The 24,681-nt window shown below is 52.4% G+C and overlaps 1 protein-coding gene across 2 annotated transcripts in view; it reads right to left on the reverse strand.

Annotated features, from left to right (window-relative positions):
• The window catches only part of SCHIP1 (schwannomin interacting protein 1), a 44,956-nt gene extending 30,486 nt beyond the window's left edge, over window positions 1–14,470 (reverse strand). The window contains exons 1-2 of one of the 2 annotated variants that reach the window (XM_063408457.1): window positions 14,332–14,470; window positions 4,657–5,139 (exon numbers count right to left, since the gene is read on the reverse strand). In XM_063408457.1, coding sequence (XP_063264527.1) covers window positions 4,657–5,139; window positions 14,332–14,337 — 489 coding nt within the window. In that variant the 5' untranslated portion in view covers window positions 14,338–14,470. Of the gene's footprint in view, window positions 1–4,656; window positions 5,407–14,331 lie in introns of those variants that run through there. The other variant, XM_063408456.1, reaches the window with a different exon arrangement.
• Between the last annotated feature and the right edge of the window lie 10,211 nt (window positions 14,471–24,681).

Consider the following 24,681-nt stretch of genomic DNA (forward strand, 5'->3'; position numbering starts at 1 on the left):
CTTTTCACAGAATCAGATTGGAAAAGCTCTCTAAGATCATCCAATCCAAAAATTAATCCACCATCGTCTTCACTGATAAACCACGGCCCCAAGCGCCACTCCCACACTTTTTGAGCACTTCCAGGAGGTTTCCAGCTGCTTCCAAAGGCAGCCCTGAAGTTTTTCCATGGTCCCCAAGGTGAGTTCAGACTCTGGATGCTCCATGGGCAGCCGGGCACCGCTGGGGCAGCTCCCAGGGAAGCAGCAGCACCGTGCCCACCTCCAGAGGCTCAGGACAGCCTGGAGGACCACAGCAGCTGGAAGGACACAAATTTAACTTCCCAAACTACTGGAAATGCAGGAGTCCAAGTGTCTGGACAGACGTGGGATTCCCTGGGTTCACTGCCACAGGGACGGGATAACCAGCATGGATCCATCTCACAGCACAGGCAGGAATATTCCAGGGATGAAAAGATAAAGCAGAGACTCCAGCACATCCTTGCCCATCCAGAAAGCTCCTGCAGAAGTCCTGGAAGCTGCAGGGACGAGCTTTTAGCAGCACTGCCAGCACTAAGCCTTGTGGGCAGCAAAATTCCTTCGGCAATTCCACCCCTCCCTCCTGGCCAGCCTGTCCCAGCCCAGGCTGCCTGAGCCGCTTCCCTTCCTGCCAGTGTTTCCTTAATTGACTCCAGAATTTGCAGATATTCTTCCCAGCCAATCCATCCTATTGATTGCAATTATCCTCGGAGAGGCAATGGGAGGAATATTAAAGCCATTAAGGCTGATTTGGATTTGATTCGAGCCATTAGAGGCACGGCAAGCGGAGCCTCGCCACTTCCCCGGCACCTCCACGGCTCCTGAGGGCCATAAATCATCCCGTGGCACATTTGGTACCACTTTGGATGCAGCCAGGAGTTGAGGAAAGGAGCAAAAATGTAAAAAAAATGGGGGGGAGTGACTTCCTGCAGCTGGTGAGGAGACAGAGCCAGGCATCTCCAGAGTGAACCTTCCAAGCACTAAGTGCCCTCAGGAAAGAGGTTTGTCCTCTTAGGTGGAGTCCAGAAAACTCAAGAGTGACCTGACACAGCCCAGCAGGCTTGGGGAGACTTCATCTACTCAATCCAGCTCCAAAAACAGCCATTTCACCCTTTTTGGGGGAGAAAGACAGGAATATTCTCCATTTCTAGCCAGCCCACACCCGGGAACAGCCTGCCATGGATATGGAATATCCACCATGGACACATCCATGGCCATCCCACCCTGCGTCTCTCAGCACTGGGGCTGCCAGTGCCCAGCAGAAGTTACCAAATCCTTCCCGAATTTCCTGGCAGGAACTCTTCAGGCACTGTCACCCCTGTCTGCACCCTGAGGGAGCAGCCTTGGCCCTCTCATCCCATCTGTGCCATGTAATCCCACCTGGAAGCTGCACACAGCCCTTCCCATGGCATTAATATCATTAATATTCCCTTTTCCAGCCTTTGCAGCCACTCAGGGCAGATCTCAGCTCCACGGATGTGAACAAAGGTCCCACATCGCTGAAAGCTTTCGTTCAGTCCAGCTGCAGCATTCCCAACCCAGCCAGATCCTCCTGGGAAAACCTCCTAAAGCCGTGGTAGAGCTTCCTCAGGAGTGGGAATTCCCTTCTCCTGTGACTCCAGCATGGCCAGTGTCCTTTGGCACAGCCAGGGTGGGCTTGCAGGGCACAGCACGGCCCTGGGGACAGCAGAGATCCCTGAATCCGTGCTGGGATGGGATGGACAGGCAGGGATCCAAGGGAGAGGAGCAGAGCCCCAGGGAGCAGCAAAGCTGAGGCCACACCAGCCCCTGAGGGGTCACTCCTGTCCCCCTGGGGTGAGCCCTGCCCTGCCTGCACTTGGGGCATGATAAACCCACAGAAAATCGGGTCCTGACAGCAGGAAAAACGCGATTTTAATAACCTTAATAAATCATCTCAATAAAACCATCTCAATGAAACATCTCTCCGGATTCCTGGAACAGCAACCAGCCTAGGAAACACCTCCCCTCCACCCTGATCCCCCACCCCAGCCAAGGCCTATCCCTGTGAAATTCCCCTTTTCCTGAGGTATCCTGCAAGCAGTCAGAGCAATCCAGTCCCTGTCCCTGTATTTGCTCCCTGGCTGCCTCCTCTCCATGATTCCCATGTTTACAAACACTTGGGCTTCCAGCAGGGCAAGGCAAGGGTTTGTTATAAACACTGAACCGCGGGGAAATGTCAAGGGCAGGGAAAACAAAAATAAAAAGAGGGATTTTCACTTCAGCCTGGTTCAGCCTGGAAGGCTTTGGGTCCATGCAGCTCATGGGACACGCTGGGTGCTCACAGGCATGGCCAGGGAGGGACAGGGGGTGTCATGGGGACATCAAACACCCCTTGGGACACGCTGGGTGCTCACAGGCATGGCCAGGGAGGGACAGGGGGTGTCATGGGGACATCAAACACCCCTTGGGACACGCTGGGTGCTCACAGGCATGGCCAGGGAGGGACAGGGGGTGTCATGGGGACATCAAACACCCCTTGGGACACGCTGGGTGCTCACAGGCATGGCCAGGGAGGGACAGGGGGTGTCATGGGGACATCAAACACCCCTTCCCAGGCAGCCAGGAGAGCCCTTTCCAGAAGCCCTCTGATCCAGGTGGGAAGTGGAAGGAGCAGAGCTGGAACTCCTCTTCCTCCTCCTCCCTGGGAGCCAAGGGAAGGGGAATCCTGGAGCAAAGGTGCCTCCAGGACAGCTGGGGAGTGCAGGAGGGTCTCTCCAGGGCCACAAACACTGGCACGGTCCCATCTGCAGCTCCTGGCAGGGAAGAGGCCTGGAGCTCAGCCCCACCCACGGGAGATGCTCTCCATGCCCTGGGCTCCTCCGTGCCCAAATCTGGGTGTCCAGCCAGGCTCCTTCCAGCCCCGGATCTGCACAGCACAAGCCCCAACCCCAACTCTCCACGGGACAAGTCAGGGCGTGAGGCAGCCTGAATTCCCTCCAGAGCCTCTGTGCCTGTGGCAGGGAATGGGAGGAAGGAGGAGGAAAATCCTGACAGGGGTGGAATTCCTTAGGTGACAGCTCACCTGGTTAAGCTCATGCCTGGAGGCAAAGAGTTTCCAGCAGTGCCAGCAGAGCCGATCAGATAATGCTGGAGAAATCAGCTCCCAAACCACAAAAATGAGGTGGTGGGGTTTTTTTTTTTCCTTTTTGGTGTGTTTTTTTCCTTTTTGCAGGCTGAGTTCCTGCACAAATGACTGTAATTAAAGCTGTTACCTGTCAGTTCCTCAAGGCACCGAGGCTCCAGCGTTCAGGCTTTGGAAAAAAGCATCCCTGCATGGCAGCAGTCCCACTCATCCCTCAGCTTACTCATCCTGCCCAGCACCCACCCAGATTTGTCACCAATTAGTTGTAATTCAAGGATTCAGGGGGAAATCCCCACCTCCCTGAGCAAGGAGACTTCACAGGAAGTTAGGGCAAGGAATGCCTTTTAAACAACAAAAAAATCATGGAAAAAAATCATGTGTGCCAGAGGCAAGGCCACGGGGTACGGCTGGGGAGGCACACAGCATTCCTCAGGCATCCAAAGGCTCCTGCAGAGCTTCCAGGAGAGGTTTGGTGGATTCCTTTGGAATTCATACATTATGGAAGAGCCTCAGCCCTGCCGTGTCACCGGCGTGTCTGCAGTGCTTGTTCCTCTCACATCACTGCAGCTCAGAAGTTCTGTGCCATTCCCAAACCGCCCTCAGTAATGGGATCAGGCCAGGATTCACAGGGGTTTGTGTCAAACGGCGCTGGGGGTTCATCCTGAGCCACCCCAGGCCTCGGGAAGGTTCCTTCCCCCAGGAAAGGAGAGCACACAGCGCCAGCCTGGCACTGCTCCCAGCCCGGGAAAAGCTGATATTCCCTGGCCTCTCCAAGGGGACCCAGCTCTGAGACAGCCGGAGGGTGGCACCTCAACACCAGCCCCTGCCACATCCCTGCAGCTGCAGGGAACAGCCCCACCAGAGCCCAGGGATGCTCCAGGAAAGTTGGAGAACCATGGAATGGTTTGGGATGGAAGGGCCTTTAAAACTCATCTCATTCCCTGCCATGGCAGGGACACCTCCCACTGTCCCAGGCTGCTCCAAGCCCTGTCCAGCCTGGCCCTGGGCACTGCCAGGAATCCAGGGCAGCCACAGCTGCTCTGGGCACCTGTGCCAGGGCCTGCCACCCTCCCAGAGAACAATTCCTTCCCAAAATCCAATCTAAATCTAACATCCTGCAGTTTAAAGCCACTCCCTATGTCCTGTCCCTCCATCCCTTGTCCCCAGTCCCTCTCCAGCTCTCCTGGAGTCCCTTCAGGCCCTGCCAGGGGCTCTGAGCTCTCCCTGGAGCCTTCTCCTCTCCAGGTGAGCACCCCCAGCTCTCCCAGCCTGGCTCCAGAGCAGAGGGGCTCCAGCCCTGGAGCATCTCCGTGGCCTCCTCCGGCCTCTCTCCAGCACCTCCACATCCTCCTGCTGGATCCGCCAGCCCCGGCAGCATCCCTGCAGGTGGGATCCAGCATCCCTGCAGGTGGGATCCAGCATCCCTCCAGGTGGGATCCAGCATCCCTGCAGGTGGGATCCAGCATCCCTGCAGGTGGGATCCAGCATCCCAGAGCACTGCCCCGCTCCGCCCTCCCTCCCCAGCGCTCCCCACTCACCGAGGCGGGGCTGGCCCGCGAGTTGCGCTCCTGCTCCCGGCACTGCAGCCCGGCCAGGTGCCGCTCCAGGGCTGCCCAGTCCATGGCCGGGGGCTGCGGGTCCCGGGGGGGCCGCGGGTCCCGGGGGGGCCGCGCCGCCGCGCTCCTGCGCCCGCCGGGGCCCGCGGCCGCTCCGCGCCGCCGCTGCGCGGGGTCCGAGCGGGGCGGGGGCCGCGGGCGGGGGCAGCGCCGGGCAGCGGCGGCGCCGGGGCCGCAGCGGCGCCCATGGGCGGCCGGGCAGCGCGGCGGGGACGGCGGGGAGCCGCCGTCCTCCTCCTCTCCCTCCTCCTCCTCCGAGTCGTCCAGCGCCGCCAGCTCCAGGCTGCTGGGGGACGGCGAGGACTTGCCCTCCGAGCACGGCGTGGCTTTGCTGGAGTTGGATTCCGAGCTGGAGCGGCTGCTGCCGGCGTCGCTGCCTAAATCCATGCCATCCTCCCGGGAATCCTGCCGGAGAGAAGCGGAGGGCGGCCGCGTCAGGGATGCCCGGAGCGTGGCTGCCCGCCGGGCACGGGAAGCGCCGGCCCGGGGCCGCCCCCGCGCTCCGGAGCTGCCGCCGGCGCGGGGCGGCCCCGGGCGGGGCGGGCGGGGGCGGAGCGGGGCCGGGCTCCGGCTCCGGCGCTCGGAGCTGCGGGAACGCCGGCTGGCGGCGAGGAAACACCGCTCCGAGCGCACAGAACCCCGGTATAAATACCCCATAGGTATTGGAGTGAATCGTTCGTGTCTGGGCTTTCTTCTTTTTGTTTAAGAGTGGCTGGGATGTTAGCTGATGCTGCTGTGGTAGCTATTGTAACGGGGTTTTTTTTGGTTGTACGAGAAATTATTGTTATTCTTTATTTCCACAGTTGTTGGGTCCGGACGGCCCCAAGCGATCCCAAGCATAAATCCAGGCTGGTTAGGGAGCGGATCGAATCAGGCCGGAGGGAAAGGGATTGGAGGTGTTGGTGGGAGAGAAGCTCAGCCTGGCCCGGTCACGGGCACTGGAAGCCCAAAAATCCCCTGTGCTGGGCTGGACCCACAGCGTGGGCAGCAGGGGAGGGGGGTTCTGCCCCTCTGCCCCGCTCAGGTGAGACCCCACCTGCAGAGCTGCCCCAGGGCTGGGGCCCAGCACAGGAGGGACCTGCAGCTGCTGGAGAGAGCCCAGAGGGGGCCAAGGAGCTGCTCCAGGGCTGGAGCCCCTCTGGAGCCAGGCTGGGAGAGCTGGGGGTGCTCCGCTGGAGAGCAGAAGGCTCCAGGGAGAGCTCAGAGCCCCTGCCAGGGCCTGAAGGGGCTCCAGGAGAGCTGGAGAGGGACTGGGAACAAGGGCTGGAGGGACAGGACACAGGGAATGGCTCCCACTGCCAGAGGGCAGGGCTGGGTGGGAGATTGGGGAGGAATTCCTGGCTGGGAGGGTGGGGACGGGCTGAGATGGAATTCCCAGGGAAGCTGTGGCTCCCCTGTCCCCTGGCAGTGCCCAAGGCCAGGCTGGAGGGAGCTTGGAGCAGCCTGGGACAGTGGGAGGTGTCCCTGCCATGGCAGTGGTGGCACTGGATGGGATTTAAGGTCCCTTCCAACCCAAACCATTCCATGATTTTATGACTGGGTTTGGGGAGGGGTGGCACCATCTCTGTGTGGGTGACTGCAGGGAGTGACATCCCCCCTCCCACACCCCGAGGGACCACAGGGCACCCGCCACAACCCCCTGCTTCCACCCGCTCCCTTTCTTTCCTTCTTTAAAAGTAATTTAAAGTAACTCGTTAAGAGTCACCTATAAATAACTCTGCTAAAAAAAACCTAATCTAGTTTCTGCATTCTGGGTCACCGGAGCCAAGTTTAACACGCAAATGTTCCCATTCCCAAATCCACGGCAAGGAGACCTTTTAAGGAGGTGTGGCTGAAATGGGGAGCGCCAATCACACGGATTAGGAGCGGCCACACAGGGTTTGGAGCTGGGGCAGCACCAGCTGCCCTCTGATCCCTGCAGTCCCAACCCTCTGGATATGGAGGGGGAGAGTTCAGGGCCAGGGGAGAACCAGCAACTCTTAATTAGAATGATATTGAAACATTGCAGTGGGTTAGGAGCTGATTTTTGGCAGGGTTTTGTGTGAGGAACATCCTTGAGGTCACACAGCGAGAATCAAAACATCTCTGTGCTATCGACTCTGTCTCCAGCACAAATCCAAAACGTAATTCCAGCCTGTCCCAGGCACTGGCAGAGAATTAACTCTACCCCAAAAGCAGCACGGGGGGGTCACAAATGCCCTGTTTGGGGAGGTGATGCCAAGGCCCAGGGCATGGCACAGACACCCGGGCAGCGGGCACAGCTCAGGGGGAATCGCCCCTTTGTGGTCTGTCAGCAATTCCAGAGGGATGGGAGGGAGAAAGGAGGGAACATCTGCAGCCCCCCAACTCCTGGGACCTCTGAACTGCTCATCCCGAGGAGAGGGAAGGGAAGGGAAGGGAAGGGAAGGGAAGGGAAGGGAAGGGAAGGGAAGGGAAGGGAAGGGAAGGGAAGGGAAGGGAAGGGAAGGGAAGGGAAGGGAAGGGAAGGGAAGGGAAGGGAAGGGAAGGGAAGGGAAGGGAAGGGAAGGGAAGGGAAGGGAAGGGAAGGGAAGGGAAGGGAAGGGAAGGGAAGGGGGGCTCCTGTGCCAGGTCTGACTCCACATCCCCCTCCTGGGCAGCAGCGACCGTGGAGGGGCATCCTGGCAGTCCTGGGAGTACCAAACCCCACCAACATCAGATGGGAAAACATTGGGAACAGGGCACGGAGTGGGGCTGAAAGATTTCAGTGTCCTGGAGTCATCCCCACTTCTCCCTGCGGGGTGGGAATCACAGACTCATGGAAAGGTTTGGGCTGGAAAGGAACTTCAAACTCATCTTGCCCCTGCCATGGGACACCTCCCACTGTCCCAGGCTGCTCCAAGTCCTGTCCAGGCTGGTCTGGGACACTGCCAGGGATCCAGGGACAGCCACAGCTGCTCTGGGAATTCCATCCCAGGGCCTCCCCACCCTCCCAGGGAATAATTCCCTCCCAATATCCCTGTGGCAGTGGGAAGCCATCCCCCCTTGCTATGCCACTACCTGCCCTGGTTAAAAATCCCTCTCCAGCTTTTCTGCAGGAGACGCTGACCCCAGGCACGGCTCCAGAGGGATAAAGGGGCTGGGATACACAGGGAATATCACAGGGCTTATTTGGGATTAACCTTTCCCTTGAGGTTCTCCTCCAGGTGCTCTCCAGGTGCTCAGGCTGGATTATCCCAATTTTCTCTCCTGACCCCCAGGAGCAGCTGAATCCCTCCCTCTTCCCATCTGATCCCTGCCTCCCTCCCAGGCTGCCTGGTGGCTGAAACTCCATCAAATCAGGAACTGCAAAGTGCAGTTTTAAAAATAAGCCCAGCAAATGGCAGGAAGGAGCAAAATCCTGGAGATGAATTACATGGGGAAAAGGTTTCACCACAAGGTTAGGAGGGGGTGGCATTTGACACAATTTGTCTGCTGCAATTCTTTATTTGGGGCTGCTTTAACGTCACCACCAGCCTCAAAAGGAATTTTTCGCTGAGCAAAGGAGGAGCTGCCTGTGGAAAGTTTGATTTACAGGATGTTCACTGGGGAAGTTTCTTTCCTTCAACACCCCAAGTGCATTGATAATATTTTGTGGAGCACAAGAGCGCTTCCCTCTCCCTGAATTTCCCAGTGTGGGCATCTGGAGTGGCATGAAATGAGTGGCAGGCACTGCCCATTCCCAATTTTCCTGTTTTCATGGGATCAAGCTGTTTCAGCCTTCATTCAATTCATGCTTTAAGGTGCCAGTCCTTGCAAATCCCTCCCTGCTGCCTTTTCCTCAGACGAATTTGTTTTCTTATAAGGTTTAACACATAATCCACGTGATTTTTCCAAGTTTCCTTTTTTTTTTTCCTCACTGCAGACAGATCCGATAATTTTTAACCTCATAGTAAACCTTCCCCACTTCTAATTATTCACAGGGAAGATATTTCTGCTCGACCCTGCCCAGGAAGGACCCAGCTCTTGCTATTCCACACACAAACAGCATTTCTCTCTTTCACAAACCCTTCTCCAACACCATGGGAAACTTGGGATTTGTAGGAATTTTCAAGGGTGTGAACACAAACCCTTGGAGATGAAAGAATCTGTTTTACAGCTCTTTTATGCAGTGCAAAGGAGGTTTAACACAAACAAGGCTCGTGGGGTTGATTCTGAGGCAGAAATAGATCACAAAAATAAGATTCCTGTTCTTTTCCTGGTGCTGGTTTAAGAGGCAGTTTGCTGATTATCATAAGCTATTACATTGATTTGATTTTTCTATTTTGGCACTGCTGTAACCCCATTCTAAAATGGGTTTCTTGTGTTCTCTCCTGCTAAATAGCAGAAGTTTTTGGGTCAGAGAAGGAGGAAAGCAGGGAAGCACACCCACCCTTAAACCACCATAAATCCCTAAATATGGGAGCATTTCTGCCAGCTGGGTCTTTTTCCCAACACCCTCATGTCTACCCAGAGCTCCCAATTTGTGCTTTTACTTTAAAAACTGGGTTTGGGGTTTTTTCTTGAACTGACTCCCACACAGAGCTGAGCATTGTCCCTACCCAGGATTTGGGATTTGCCAGGGAAATGATGCTGGGATACAAATATCCCTGGGATCAAGCAGGAAGTTTCCTCTGCACACAAAGAATTTCCCTTTCCTGAAAGGAACGGACTGCACTGAGATCAGGGCACATTTCCTTTTCCTGCTGCAACCCCTCTGTGAGTATTCCTGGGTTTTCTTGATTCCATGGGCAGGAAAAAAGGAGTTTACCTGGGATGGGGGAAGGTGCCCCTGCCCAGGGATTGGAGCTTTAAGGTCCTTTCTGACCCAAGCCATTCTGGAACCATCCTATGATCTGATGATCCTGGGATAAATATTCTGGCAGAGTGGAATATTCTACAGCTTATCCATACAGAAAAGTTGTCTCCTCCCCACAAATCCCAATGACATCCTGCAGTCCCTGTGCACTCCGATTATCCAAATCCCATTAGGAGCCCTGGGATGCTGCACTGCTCCAGTTTTTCCAGCCCTGTGCACCCCTGAGATTCCAGCAACAAACCAAACACCACCCCTGAAACGCCAATTTAAGGCAAATAATTTAAAAATAGACACGGTGGGGACTCACCTGCAGCTCCTTGGGGGGCAGGGATAGGATCCATGCAGCTGCATTCCCCTCTGGAATGCTGCATCCTCCCTGGGGAGGCTGCAGGGCACAGCATTCCTGCCCACCTGCCAAACCCTCGTGGGCATCGCTCCTGTACCACTTGGATTTGCAGGTTTAACTCTTTAAATTTAGCAAATTAATTTTAGCCAATTAATCCTTTGCTTAATTTAGAGGGGGGTGAGGGGGAGGGGGATCGCAGCAGGGCTCTGAGTGATGGCAGTGCCACCAAAGCTCTTCTGGTGGCACAGGAGGGGACAGAGGGGCAGGGATGGGAGCAGCATCCCAAACCTGATCCCTCTCAGGCCATGCTCAGCATTTTGGGCTCTGGCAGCCCCCAGTTCTCCAAACTGGGATTTGATGTTTGCTGGGATGGCTCCACCTCTGCCAGGGCTTCCCTCACTCCCAGAAATTTTCCCCACACCCTAAAACACCCACAAAGTCCACGTTGTCTCCTTTCCCTTGGAAAAATCAGAGGATGAAAGAGCTGCTCCTGCCCAGACTGGTTTTCCTCTAAATTATCTGCTCTGGGGTGAATCATAAAATCGTGGAATGGGTTGGAAAGGACCTTAAAGCTCATCCCATCCCCTGTCCGTGGGCAGGGGCACTTTCCTCTATCCCACATTGCTCCCAGCCCTGCCCAACCTGTCCTGAAACAATTCCAGGGATGGAGCTGCTTCCCCTGTGCCTGTCCCAGTCCGGAGCACAGGAGGGCCAGCAAAATCCTTGGAGTAAACAAAAGGAATCTCCTTATCTGTCCAACAGCCTCTGGAATTCAATGTAATCATCAAGACCGGGGGGAAAAAATGCCCTTTAAAAAAGTATTGTGGAAGGCACGTGGGGAAGGAATGCGAGCAGGGAAATAGCTGGAATATTTCAAATGCATGAATCCACAGAGCCCTGCTGAATCTTAATATTTATGTTGCCTCCTCCAAATGCATTAACTCCCGAATTCCAGCGTGTGCACAGAAGCTTTTGCAGCATTTCTCCCCCAAAATTCCTCCTGATCCTTTGAGCAGAGAGGAATCAGCCCCTAAAGGAAATCTCAGCTTAATTAAGGAGTGTGTTAATCACCTTGGGGGCCTCTGGTTGTCACTGGGAGGGGCTGGAGTCCCACAGAAGCAGGGAGGAGCGTGCTCAGCTCCAGCACAATCCAGGGGGATTCATCCCACCTGCCTGAAGCCGGGAATGTCTGGAGCAAACACCAGCATTCGGGAATTTCACCCAAGTTTTTGTTGCATCCTGGACGATCCAGCTCGCTGCCTGACTTTGGGCTGAGGACTGTAAATTTTCAGGGACTGTAAATATTTTACAGTGAATCCTTTTTTTGTTCTAATCCTTTGAAGGAGAGGCACAGAAAACGGTTTTGAAAAATGAAGTTTGGATATTCCTCCCACAATCTGCAATCTCACCAAGATCCCCCTCCCTGCCAGCGCCGTCTGAGCCCGGCTCAGGGTTGAGTCAGGTTACAGATAATTAATCCCAGCCTAAAGCAGCTAAAGCCTGGACACAGAGGGGAAGGTGCAATTCCGGCTGCAGGAGGAATTCCTGCCTCAAAGGGTGGGATCAAATCCCAGCAATCCGCTCCATTACCAGGGAATTTTGAGCCAACAACTGTTGCTGATTCCCGGTTCCCATCCAGGACAGTTCTCCTTTCTGTTCTGCACCTTCGGGATTTCATTCCCGCCGGGATGAGGTTCAGCTCTGCTCCAGGGCTTTGCTTTTCCTTTTCTGCAGCTTTGCTTTTCCTGGTGATTCCCAGATCCTCAATCAGCCCTTCCAAGGAGCCATCGGGGCAGCACAGCTCAATAACCGGGCTCAGAGCAAACTGCTCTGGGTTTAACTTCTGGGTTTTAGTCTAAATCTCAGGGCCGGGCCCAAATTCCCTGTGCCGCCTTCTCCTCGCCAGTTTTCTCTCATTTCTTTGCCAGAGGCGGGGCTGCTGTGTGGGGTGGTCCCTGGAGGTGAGTGTGTGTTTCCTTGGCTCCCCTCCTGCTTTGGGGGATGAAAAGGTTGGATTTGATGGGCTGGGAGGGCTTTTCCAACCTCACTGATCCTGGGATTCCTTTTCGTTAATGATTGTGGGATTCCTTTTTGTTAATGATTGCGGGACTCCTTTTTGTTAATGATTGTGGGATTCCTTTTCCTTAATAATTCTGGGATTCCAAGAGCTGCCTTGGGGAAGGTATCACTGAGACCCCCGACCCATTTCTGGTGGCCTCCTCGAGCATCTCCCTGCAGTTATCCCCCAAACCTGGGGTGCTGCATCCATGGGGAAGCCCCAAAGTCACAAAAACATGGAATTACTTAGGTTGGAAAAGGTCTCCAAGCCGGGCCTGATCCCTACCTTGTCCCCATCCCAGAGCACTGAGTGCCACATCCAGGAATTCCTTGGGATGGGGACTCCAAACCTCCCCAGGCAGCCCCTTCCAGTGTTTAACAACCTTTCCATGAGGAAATTCCTGCTGATTTCCTCCCCTGGCCCAGCCTGAGGCCATTCCCTCTCCTCCTGTCCCTGTTCCTGGAGCAGAGCCTGACCCCCCCGGCTGTCCCCTCCTGTCAGGAGCTGTGCAGAACCAGAAGTTCCCCCTGATCCCCCTTTTCTCCTGGCTGATTCCCTTTCCCAGCTGCTCCTGCCAGGATTTGCTCCCTGAGGACGCTGGAGGAGCAGCCCAGGAGCCCAGAGAGGCAGCAAAGGGTGCACCAGTGCAGCTGCACAGGCACAGATTCCTCTCAGGCACTCCAGAATTGCTCTCCAAAACAGACGAGTGTGGAACAGCCCGGGAGGGGGGAATGCTGCAGGAAGGCTTTCCCTCCCCATCCCATGGGATGCGGCTGCACACAGGGAAAGACCGGGAAAGCCACCCCTGTTATCACCCTGCACCATCCAAAGGCTCTTTCCTGGCTTTTGGTTTTCCCAAATACAGGGATGGCCGGAGATTCCTCATGTGCCGCATTGGGAATGCGGTCACCCGGCCCAGGGAAGTATTTCTGTACTCATTTATATTCAAAAAAAATGAAATACAACTTCAAAAAAAGCCCAAACTCCTTTATGACACACAAAACCAGGGAAAATAAAATCTGTGAGTGCAGCAAATGGAGCAGTGAGGAACGAGCTCTGCTCCCTGATGAGGAATTGTCCTTCACCCACAACAGATGCAGCTCTTGATATTTGTTTTCTGCATAAATCTACATTTTAGGCTGAAAGCAACTGCTCAGGCTTTGTCTTGCTCTGTTCCATCTCTCACTGCTCTTTTCAGCTCAGTGCCTCACACAAACAGCTCCGGTTTGGGCTTTTCCAGCCCCAAATCCCAGCCAGGGAGACTCTGGCCATGGAATAAGTTTGCTGCAGGCCTGCTGGAGTTGGGGATGTTCCTTTTTCCGTGGTTATCAATTCCTGCCTGCAGGGATGGTCCATCCCAGCCCCCAGTGATGGGCAGAGCCCTCAGGGCCTGCAGCACCCAGGGGATCAAGGAGGGAGCAGCTGGAGTGGATCCTGAATCTCGGGGTGCTGCAGAGGGGCTGCACATCCCACCAGATCCAGAATTCCTGGACACCGACCTCTCTCCCTGCTCCCAGCACATCCATCCCCGAGCTGGGGATGCTGAGTCACAGTCCCAGCCCAACATCCCGAATTCCCATGGAACCCACAGCTCTGCTGGCAGAGTCCCACACCCCAGCTCAAAACCCCTCCTGGAACAATTCCCTGTAAAATCCCCAGCCCCACAAACTCCCTCTAGGTCACTCCAAGGAACTTGGAGTGAATCACCTGCCCTTGATGTCCTCTTTGGGAAACAAAAAAAATGTAAAATTCATCAAATAAATCAAATTAAGGTAAAAAATAATGACTTAAGATCCATTAGGATCCTTCCCAAGGATCCAAGGTTTGCTGGTGGAGCTGTTGCTCCTGCAGAAGAATAAAATCCATGGATATTTTTGGCTGCTGAGCTCGGAATGGAACCTGGGGTGTGTTTAGGGGTGTGGAGAATGAGCCAAGACATTATTATTATTATTATTACTACTACTATTATTATTATTATTTACTGTGTATCCCATAATAACAATAAATGTCATAATAAATAAATATCTAAACAAATAAACAATGTCAAAATAAATAAGTATCTATATTAATGAATAACTATCTATCTATCTAAATAAATAAATAAATAAATGTATTCAAAACCAAATAAATGTCCAAATAAATAAATAAATGTCTCAATAATCAATGTCTTTGTGAGCTGCTGAGGTGGGTCCAGGCTAAGCTGGAGTTTTTCCCTACCCTTCAGCTCCTTCCCCCGTGTCTATAAAATCCTCCTCATTCCAACGAGGCCCAGGAGGGGTTTTTGGGAATTATTTAAAGGATCTGTCCCCCAGGCTGTTCCTCCCAGAGGAGACTGAGGTAAAAACGAGCAGGCGAGCAGCGCTCGGGCTGCAAGCAGCCGAATTCCAGGGTACTCACATTCATCGTGCACTCCCGGCTCCGTTCAGGGCATTTTGGGAGAAATCCCTGGGATTGGGGTGTCGGGATCCCGGGCCCGCTACGGCTGCGCTTCCCCCTTCCCCTTCCCGCTGCCCATTCCTCCGGGATTCGCCCGTGGAGTTGAAAAATCGACTTTGAATTCCTTTGGCATGCGAGATTCCAGCTGAACTCTGTGTCCCGCCGGCGGGGCCGCTTCCAAAGAATGTCCCAAAATCCAGACGGGTCCTTGGGGTGGCCGTAACCCTCGGGATGGAGGGAGAGCTCTTCCCAAGGAACGCAGGATGCTGCTCTCTCCAAAAAAAAAATCCTCCCCTTCACAAGCCTCGACCTTGCCAGGGAAATCCTGTCTGCCTTGAATTATTCATCCCTCTTCCCGTGCTGCTCCAGCAGACAATTCCAAGCATTAATATGCCATGACTTTTTATCCTTTCGGGGTTATATTCCCCCCTCCCGCTTCCAAATTCACGGCATCCTGGAGGTGTTCATCAGCATTCCTGGGATTTCCCAGATCAAATCGGCTTCTCCAGGCTCTGGCACGCCCTTCCCGGTGGGAATTAGCACAGGAACAGCTCCGGGGACAGGGAAAGCAGGGCTGGATCCAGCTGGAGCTCCTGCTTTTGGCAGCACTTCCCAGCCTGCCTGGGCATGGAATGCAGCGGAGGCTTCCAGCCCCGCAAGGAAAAACCCGGAGCAAAGAAAAACCGTGCTGGGAATTCCAGGAAAAACCGTGAAAAAGGAAAAAGGAAAAGGAATTCTGGTGGCCAATCCTGGTGGTGCTGAGGGTGGTGGCCAGGCCGGGCTCTGGTCCCTGCGGTGCCTCCTGGGTGCATCCCTGTGGCTCCCACGGGATCTGTCCCTGGAATTTCGCTGTTTGTGGCAATTCCAGATCTGCTGTGAACCCCGGGAATGAATTAAAGTATCCAGAAGATCCTCTCTCCTTCCTCACAGAGACCAGCTGGAGTCTGGGGTACCTGAAGCTGCTCCACAGTGGCCAAACCCCCAAATCTGCTCTTTCCCATGGAAAATCCCGTTCCATTGGAAGTGGGATGAGCAATTAGCTCATCACTAACACTTCCCTCTGCTCAAATCAGGGCTGGAAAAGCTGGAATTCCTGCCCTGTTAGCTGAACTAAATGACATTCCAGCAGCAGGGAACTGCAGCCAGTGAATTCCCAGATTCAATTCCTTGCGTTTGTCATCATCCCTTGGATTCTTTTCCATATTTAAGGTGTGCTTGTTGCTACTCTGGGCTGTGTCTGAGGAGAAGGGTGAAGGGTATCCCAAGACATCTCAGCATGGAATTCCCAGGCTCCTGCAGCTCCAGTTTATCCAAAATAGGAACAAACCGACTCAAACAAAATCCCCCTTTTCATGGACTTTGGAAAGAAGGGAATATTGGAAATATTTTCCCTATGGATGAGAACGTGAGGCTGCAGTTTGGGACAGGCTGTCCTTGGCTGGAGCAGGAGCCAGCTCTGGGATTGGGAACCCTCAGAATTTGGTGGGATTCGAAAAATCCCTGATTCCACCTGGGGAAAAAAATATCCCTGAATCCAGCATTGCTGGGAGCTGCATCCTGATCCACTGGAGGGAGTTCCACTGTGGGGAAATGCGAGGAGCTCTTTTAGGAACAGAGGGTCGGGAACGAAATTAACCCAAACGAGGTAAACACCGTGTCTGAGAACTGTTTATTGGTAATGAAAAACACACAAAATAAGAAAAAAATTAAAAATAAAAATTAAAAAATAAAATCATAAAAAGGAATTACTAAAGAGGGCTTGAAAAAATAGAGCAAGGGGGACAAAGATGGGAGAGAGAGAGAGGAGACAGAAGGAAATGAGGGCGTTAAAAACCAAAATAAAAAGGAGTTGCCCTAGTAAAGAGGGCTAGAAAGGACAGAGCAAGGGGCAGAAAGACGAGAGGGAGACAGAGAGAGGAGGCAGAGGGAAAAGAGGGCGATGGCAGCGGCGGTCGGGAGCTGTCCCCGGGGCCGGGCTGTGCGCGCCGCCTGCCCGGGGCTGGCTCCTGAGGGGACACCGGGACAGCAGGGCCGGCAGCCCGGGGCTGGCTCCTGAGGGGACACCGGGACAGCAGGGCCGGCAGCCCGGGGCTGGCTCCTGAGGGGACACCGGGACAGCAGGGCCGGCAGCCCGGGGATGGCTCCTGAGGGGACACTGGGACAGCAGGGCCGGCAGCCCGGGGCTGGCTCCTGAGGGGACACCGGGACAGCAGGGCCGGCAGCCCGGGGATGGCTCCTGAGGGGACACCGGGACAGCAGGGCCGGCAGCCCGGGGCTGGCTCCTGAGGGGACACCGGGACAGCAGGGCCGGCAGCCCGGGGATGGCTCCTGAGGGGACACTGGGACAGCCCGGGCACGGCTGGGCGGGCTCCGAGGAGGGCAGGGCTGGGCAGGGAGCAGGGACGGGGCAGGCAGGGACACGGGGAGGCAGGAGAGGCGTGAGTGAAGCAGGAGAGCCTTGAGGGAGGCAGGGGAACCGTGAGGGAGAAAGGAGAGGAGTGAGGGGGGCAGGAGAGGCGTGAGTGAAGCAGGAGAGCTTTGAGGGAGACAGGAGAGCCGTGAGGGAGAGCCTGAGCCCGCCAGGGCTTCGACGGGAGAGCCGAAAGGTGGCCAGGGCAAAAAAGGTAAAACACGGGCTGGGGACGGGGCAAAAGGGATAAAACACGGGCTGGGGCCGGGGCAGAAACTCAACCTCCCCCCAAAAGACAAAAGTATAAGGTCCAAAAGCCGCAAAATCAAACCACAAAAGGTACAAGACCCCACGAACCCGCCCTCCCAAAGCCGGTTCGGAGAGCCCCCGGGGTTTGTGGCGCAGTTTCTTTTTCTCCCCTGGCCGCTGGCAGGAGGGCATTGGGAGCCCTTTTGCCGTCTGACCGCAGTGTCCCTGCCGGGGACAGTGTCCTCGGTGTCCCTGCCCGTGGCACTGTCCCTGCCCGTGGCGCTGTCCCTGCCCACAGCAATGTCCCTGCCCGTGGCACTGTCCCTGCCTGTGGCACTGTCCCTGCCCGTGGCACTGTCCCTGCCCGTGGCACTGTCCCTGCCCGTGGCACTGTCCCTGCCTGTGGCACTGTCCCTGCCCGTGGCGCTGTCCCTGCCCGTGGCACTGTCCCTGCTCACGGCGCTGTCCCTGCCCGTGGCGCTGTCCCTGCCCGTGGCACTGTCCCTGCTCACGGCGCTGTCCCTGCCCGTGGCGCTGTCCCTGCCCGTGGCACTGTCCCTGCCCGTGGCGCTGTCCCTGCCTGTGGCACTGCCCCTGCCCACGGCGCTGTCCCTGCCCGTGGCGCTGTCCCTGCCTGTGGCACTGTCCCTGCCCACGGCGCTGTCCCTGCCCGTGGCACTGTCCCTGCCCACAGCAATGTCCCTGCCCGTGGCGCTGTCCCTGCCCACAGCAATGTCCCTGCCCGTGGCACTGTCCCTGCCCGTGGCGCTGTCCCTGCCCACGGCGCTGTCCCTGCCCGTGGCACTGTCCCTGCCCGTGGCACTGTCCCTGCCCGTGGCGCTGTCCCTGCCCGTGGCACTGTCCCTGCCCGTGGCGCTGTCCCCGGGGGACACGAGCTGCCTCCAGGCACAGCTCCCCACACGCAAGGCCTCCTCCATCTCCTCGGGGGCTCCTGGACACCCGGGCAGCCCCTTCCCCGCAGGCCTCTGGCAGCCAGGGCTGGAAAAATTATAATAAAAAGGTAAGTTGGCTCCTGGCAAGGGGCTGTGGGAGCGGGACCTTGTGTTTGGTCCATAAAAATCTGCTTCTCTTCTCTCAGAGCTTCCCCTCCCTCTTAAACCAGGATGAGTTTGTCCCGACTGCCTCGGAGTTAATTAATTAATGAACTGTTAATGATGTGCTACAACTCTGGGCATGGACAATTCCTTGGGTCTCTTAATCCCCCCTTTCCAATACGGGATTAGGATTTTCCCTAATGGGTTTCTGCTAATTCCTTATGAGATCGGAGCACAAACAAACACATCCCTGATTCCACCTTGCTCTTCCCATTCCCATCCTGAGAACACTTTCTTTGGAAAAGGACAGGGAAAGGGGAATGCCTTCACAATGACACGGGGATGGGTGGGATATTGGGAAGGAATTTCTCCATGTGAGGACAGAATGGATTTTCCCAAGGATATCCCATGCCTGGAAGTGTCCAAGGCCAGGTTGGAGCACCTTGGGATAATGGGAGGTGTCATAGAAAATGTACAGATAATCGAAGAAAAAAAATAATAATTGGGAATGTTTCTAGCAGCGAGAAAACTGCAGGAAGCTCAAAAAATGGGGATTCATTTCCAAGCACCAATCCTTGAAATCTGCCCTTGAACTTCTCCTTTCCACAGGCTCTGTGGGTGGTGGGAAAAGGCAAGAAAATGTCCCCCTTCTTCCAAGTCAAACCACAAATAAAGCAATCCCAGACCAATATTCCAACCCTTAGTTGCATTTTGCCTTGTAAATTCCAACTTGTCATAATTCACTTTTCTATAATAAAGCCTGCAAATCTCACCCTCATCAGGGGTTATTCCCTTAAATAACCCGTCCTGACTTTTAAAATTCCCTTTCTTAATGGACTAAAAGGAGCTGGGAAGGTTCCAGCAGCAGCTGTTGGGATGTTCTATGTCCTGACAGGAAATCCAGGCTGACACTTGGAGCGGGAGAATCCCAGGAGAGGTGTCCTCAGTGCCCTCCTTCAGCCTTTCTTTAGATAAATTTTAATTTTTTCATGGACCAGCACAGCTGGAAAATGGATGCAAAGTACTCCCTGCAAGTCTCCCCCAGGAAAAAAATTATTAAAATAAAAATATATTTATTTTCCATCTTTTTTCTCATTGCAGTTCCTCAGGGATGTGTTAATCCTCAGGGGATTCCTCCCAGGAAGAGCCACAAGGAAAACAATTCCTTCAGCGTTTAAAGAAAAACAAAGGTGAGGAATGTTCAAGAGAGAATTTTTCATTTTCAAGGACTAAATTATGCCCGGCTCAAACAAAAACAAGGAAAACGAATCCCAGAGAAAAGGGAATAAATCCCAGAATTTGGCATTCTAGGTCCATCTGCTGTTGGAAATATGGAAAGATCATCAATACCTCCAGCAGGGGCAGATTGGGGGAAACCTCCTGAGCAAAGATGGAGTGGAAAACACTGAGAGAGAATGGAGGAAAGTGCAAAAAATAGGGTGAAAATTATTTTAAAAGGGGAAAAAATCCAAAAAATCAATGCGGGTGGTGGCACAGAAGGTGAAAATTGGAGGGGAAAGCCCCAAAATTGAGATTAAAGGGAAGAAATTGAGCAGACAGGAAAAAAGGCCTAGGAAAGGTCCACGTTGGAGCACAGTGACAGGAAAATACGGCAAAAAAGAGAAAAATGCACCAAAAAGTTGGAAAAATACTGCAAAAAGTGGAAAAGATACAGCAAAAAGGAGAAAAATTAACTAAGAAATTTAAAAAAACCCCACAACTTTAAGTTAAAAACAGAATTTATTTCCCGCCTGGGCAGTGGTAGAGCCTGAGCAGGGGCAGGATCAGCCCCATTCCCTTTCCTGCTTGGAAAAAAGATTCCAGAGCAAGCGAGGCCATTAATTATTAATCAGCAGGTGAGAATTAAAACTGGAACGAAACCCTGGATAATTTAAAATAAACCTAAAGCAGAGCTGAGCTGCAGAGGGGGAGGCAGGGCTCTGGAAAAGCTGGGAAGAGCCGCTCCAGAGGGATAAATAATTCACAGGGCTTTTCATTTATTCAGCTTTCTTTACTTTCCTAATGTTCCAGAGAGGGAGGGAGGGGAGGAAGAGTGGCTCAGGCAGGAGAGGAGGGAATGTGGAGAGCCCAGCAATCCCTCTGCTGCAATTCCAGCATTTCAGGACACGTTTCAATCCCTATTTTATACTAAAAGTGGGGTTTTATCTCCATTTATATCAATGGGATGGCTGAAATCAGTCCTCATTAATTAATTTATTCCTGGAGCCACAGGGCTGTGCCTTTCCTGGTGTCCCTGGGATATTCCCAACCTCCTGCTCCTCATTTATTCCCCACCCCGTATTTATTTCTCAGGCTCCCTAATCAGGAGGAAACAAGTGATTAGCGCTGATGGGAGGCTAATCAAGAGATTATCAGCGAGGACAATAAAATCGGAGCTGGGAGACAAAAGAAATCCCTCCTGGAAATGCAGATTCCGCCTGGGACTACAATCGGATTTGGGGCTCCGGCAAAGGGAGAAATTTGGGTTGGGAGAGGCTCAGGTGAGTTTGGAAAAGCGGAGTCAGCTCCAATTCCATGAATTCATTTGCATTTTTGCGGTGACATCACTTGGCAGCGGTGACACAGCAAAATCAGGGATTTATTCATGGATTTGGGAGAACTCTTCCCAGAGTGGGGATTTATGGATGAGGGTGGGATGGGAATGACGGAGCTGAACCCTGGAGCAAAGGGAAGGGTTGGAATCCACCGCAGCCGGGATTTTCCTGGTGGTGGGAAGAAAACCGGGAATTGCTCAGGGACCACAGGAGCCATTCCTAAAGCAGGAATTGGTTGTGGAAAAGAAATCATCCCTCAAAAGCCATCTCCAAAGCACATTTCCTGCAGGATTTCCTGAAGGGTCTCACAGCAGCACCCCAAATTCCCTTTGCTCTGTGCCAGAGGGGCAACTCTGATCCCTAATTCTGCTCCCTAAGGACAAATCCAGCTGGGAAGAAGCAATTCCTGACTTTGAATATGAGGGGTTTTGAGCACCAATAATTCCTTTGTGTCGTTTTCTGCACTTCAGGTCAGGGAATTGAAGGGCTGAGTGAAATTGGTGGAGACCAGAACCAAAAAGACCCCCCAACTTTGATCTGAGGCCAACCCTCAGCATTAAAACTTCAAATTGATCCCAAAAATTCTTAACTGGGGTGACACTTACGAAATTTTAAAATTATTTTAAATCTTTTTTAGATTTATTTAGGGTTTTTTTTAAATTTAATTGTTTTGAAATTTCTTTTTAATTTTTTTTTTAACTCTGTTTTATTTTCCACCACATAAATGTTGCTAACCCCTGGTCACAGGAATAAATCTATCCATGGACAGCTCGAGGGTGCTCCAGTCCCACACCTGGACACAGCTGGGTTGGGATAAATAAAACTCAAGGATTTCGAGGCTCCTCTCATCCCATTGCTCCCAGCTCAGGGACAACAGCACCAGGACAAATTCCCCTCCCAGGAAACAGAGAAAAAAAACCCCAGTGGCAGCACAAACTCTGGCCAGGATCTCCTGGATCCCAAAATGAGGTGGCAGCAGCAGAGAATTTAATGAAGAATAAGGAACTTTTCAAAGCAGCACTGCTGAATGATTTTTTATCACTGGAGAGGGGGAAAAATCCCAATTTTCTTTGCTGGTTTTAATTTCTTCAACTCCTGTCAGCCAAAATAGTGAGGGGCACAAAAACTTTTCCAGTGAGATCTGGCAGATTTGTGGGAAGATAAATTTGAGTTCCACACTTTTTATTTTTTACTGTTCCTGGGAAGAGGATTTGCAGGTGGATTTGCAGCTTCCCAGTGTCAATCTTTTCTGGGAATTGTTAATAAAAGTCAGATGTCCTGGGGGCAGAGGGAGGGGTTGTTGTTTAATGTTCCAAATCTAGAATATTGTCATAATCCCTCATTAATTCCATCAGCTCCCCGGCAGACAACTGAAGGGGGAAGGATTTAAAGGAAGATCCTGGCAGAATGATTTAACACCCAACCTCCATCCCAGTGAAATCACAACCCTGGGAAGAAAATCTGAAAATTAAAGGTAAATGCCAATGGAAATGTCTTAACCCTTCATGTAAATATTTTCACTCTTCTCTCCCCCTCTCCTTTTTTTTTATCAACCCCTTTTTGTTTGTATTTTTTAAAAAAACGTTGATCTAGGTATTCATATTTTGTAGGATATTTTAAATATCCCATCTTCTTTAAATTCTCTCATTCCTTTGGAAGTGAAGCAGAGCTGAGTATTACAGGCATTCATTAATATTTCTATTTTAGCTTTTATTATTCATTATGGACAAAAGCCAGTGCAGGAATTGTGTCCCCACCTCTGGTTTTGAACTGTTCTTTGGGATTCCTGTTGGTTTGGAAGGAGCAGGGAATGGAGGAATTGAGAAGGAATCTGGATCCATGCAGGGCCTAATCGGGTTGTTATAAACTCATTTATTGAATAAATCTGTGATAAGAGACAAGAACATCACAGCAAATAAATATCTGCCCACAAAGGTTAAACTTCAGGCTGCCTCATTTGGAGAAAATCATTGTTTTCCTAAAATAAGCAAGCCATTAAGGTGGGAAATAGCAGGAATAATTCCTGGAAGAGCCTCCATAGCTCTCCTGGGACTGATCTTTATTGGCAGCCAGGGGAGCGTGGCCCCTAATGGGACAATTTAAATGCATAACAGCTCCAGTGAACTCCTTAGAGGGTGTCCCCACATTCCTGATGTTGATGTGGCTCTCCCAGAAAACCCTGGCTAACCCAGGGGCCTTTAAAGCAGGAGGAAACGTTGTCCTGCCTGTCTCAGGCTGGGCCAGGACCACTCTGCCCCTACAGACAGCACGGATTGTGTGGAGGGCAAAATTCAAATTCTCCTTTCCTTCCACAGGGCTCTGTTTTAAACAAACCTAAAAAAACCCCAAAACTATTTCTGTGACCACCTCAGCTCCCCCAAAATAAAGCTGCAGCAGCCTGCAGTGGTGGGAAAAAATGCAAAGTTTGGGACAGCACCTAGGAGAGGGAAAAGCATGGATTTCATATTTTGGGAGAAAATCCCTTGGGAGCAGTCCCCATTTGTCTGAATGTTTGAAGGCCACCCAAATTTGAACAATTTGGGTGTCCAGGCTCTCCTGAACACCAGGAGGGTTCAATTTCTCCTGATCAGATTGTCCAAAACCAATTCAGTTTTTCCTGATCCAATTGTCCAAACTTCCCTGAGGGTGTAATTAACCTGTCAGCTTAATTAGGCTCTGTTTTTACTTATTTAATTTTTTGACAATTTTTGTTTTAACAATTATTTGAGATTTAACAGCACCTCCAAGTATTTGATTACTCCCAATCTTTCCCCACTGGGATTCTCCTCCTCACAAATTTGGGCTCTCAGAAAACCATGGCTGAAATGCCCAATTTTCTCCTGGAAAATTAATAAGTAGGCCCTGGCTTTGCTCAGGAGCCAGACTTGAGGTAAATTAACTTTCACTTTGGGTTTTGATGGATGTTTAATGAACCCAGCATTGTTCAAGTGGAAATCTTGGAGCTATTTTTCATCCCAAGCCTCTCCTGAGCAGCGCCTTTGACAGGTTATTAAGATTTTAGTGTCACTGTGGAAACATTTTTCCAGGCATCTCAGCTGTGATCAGGAGAGGTTCACTGCTCCTTCTCCATCTGCTGATCTCCAAACCAGCTAAATTTAAAAATCAAGTTTTTGGGGGAAATATTTAATAAACAACAATTTCCAATCCTGGATTCTTTGTCCTAATGACCAAACAAGGCTCTCCCATGATTAAACTGAGGTGCTGAAAGGGAGCAAGTTGAATTCAGCCAGTGGGAAAAGTCAGGCTGCTCTGATAAATCCCCAAATTAGGGAGGCAGGGAGAGACTCATTCAGGGACTGATCCCACAGCATCCCTGTGCCAAGGACCAGGAGCTGGGATGCAGAGGGATACTGGATATTTGTGCCAAGGATCCAGGAGCTGGGATGCAGAGGGATACTGGATATTTGTGCCAAGGATCCAGGAGCTGGGATGCAGAGGGATACTGGATATTTGTGCCAAGGATCCAAGAGCTGGGATGCAGAGGGATACTGGATATTTGTGTCAAGGATCCAGGAGTTGGGATGCAGAGGGATACTGGATATTTGTGCCAAGGATCCAGGAGCTGGGATGCAGAGGGATACTGGATATTTGTGTTTTGTATGTGTCCATCCAGGTTTTGTGGAACAGTAAAACCTCTGGATCATGCAATTATAAGTTACTTTGTATATGGAAATATTTATATTAGGATACAGCCACGTTTCTCATTTACATCAAGGTGAATTCCAAAACCTCAGCTAATTTCCATGTTTTAAGTGAAATTCCACAGGAATTAAATTTGTCTCCAGCACTGATTTAACCAAGGAAATAAATGGAGATCTTCCCCCTCCCTGGGAGTGTCCAAGGCCAGGCTGGACAGGGCTTGGAGCACCCTGGGAGAGTGGAAGTGTCCCTGCCCACAGCATGGGGTGGGATTACAGGTCCCTTCCCACCCAAATCATCCCGGGATTCTGGGAAAACACAGGAGGAGCAAAAATCCAACACATGGGGAGTTCACTTTTAGGCATCTGAGTTTCTGAGATGG

This window comes from Prinia subflava, chromosome 11, assembly GCF_021018805.1.
Source record: "Prinia subflava isolate CZ2003 ecotype Zambia chromosome 11, Cam_Psub_1.2, whole genome shotgun sequence".
Taxonomy (NCBI): Eukaryota; Metazoa; Chordata; class Aves; order Passeriformes; family Cisticolidae; genus Prinia; species Prinia subflava.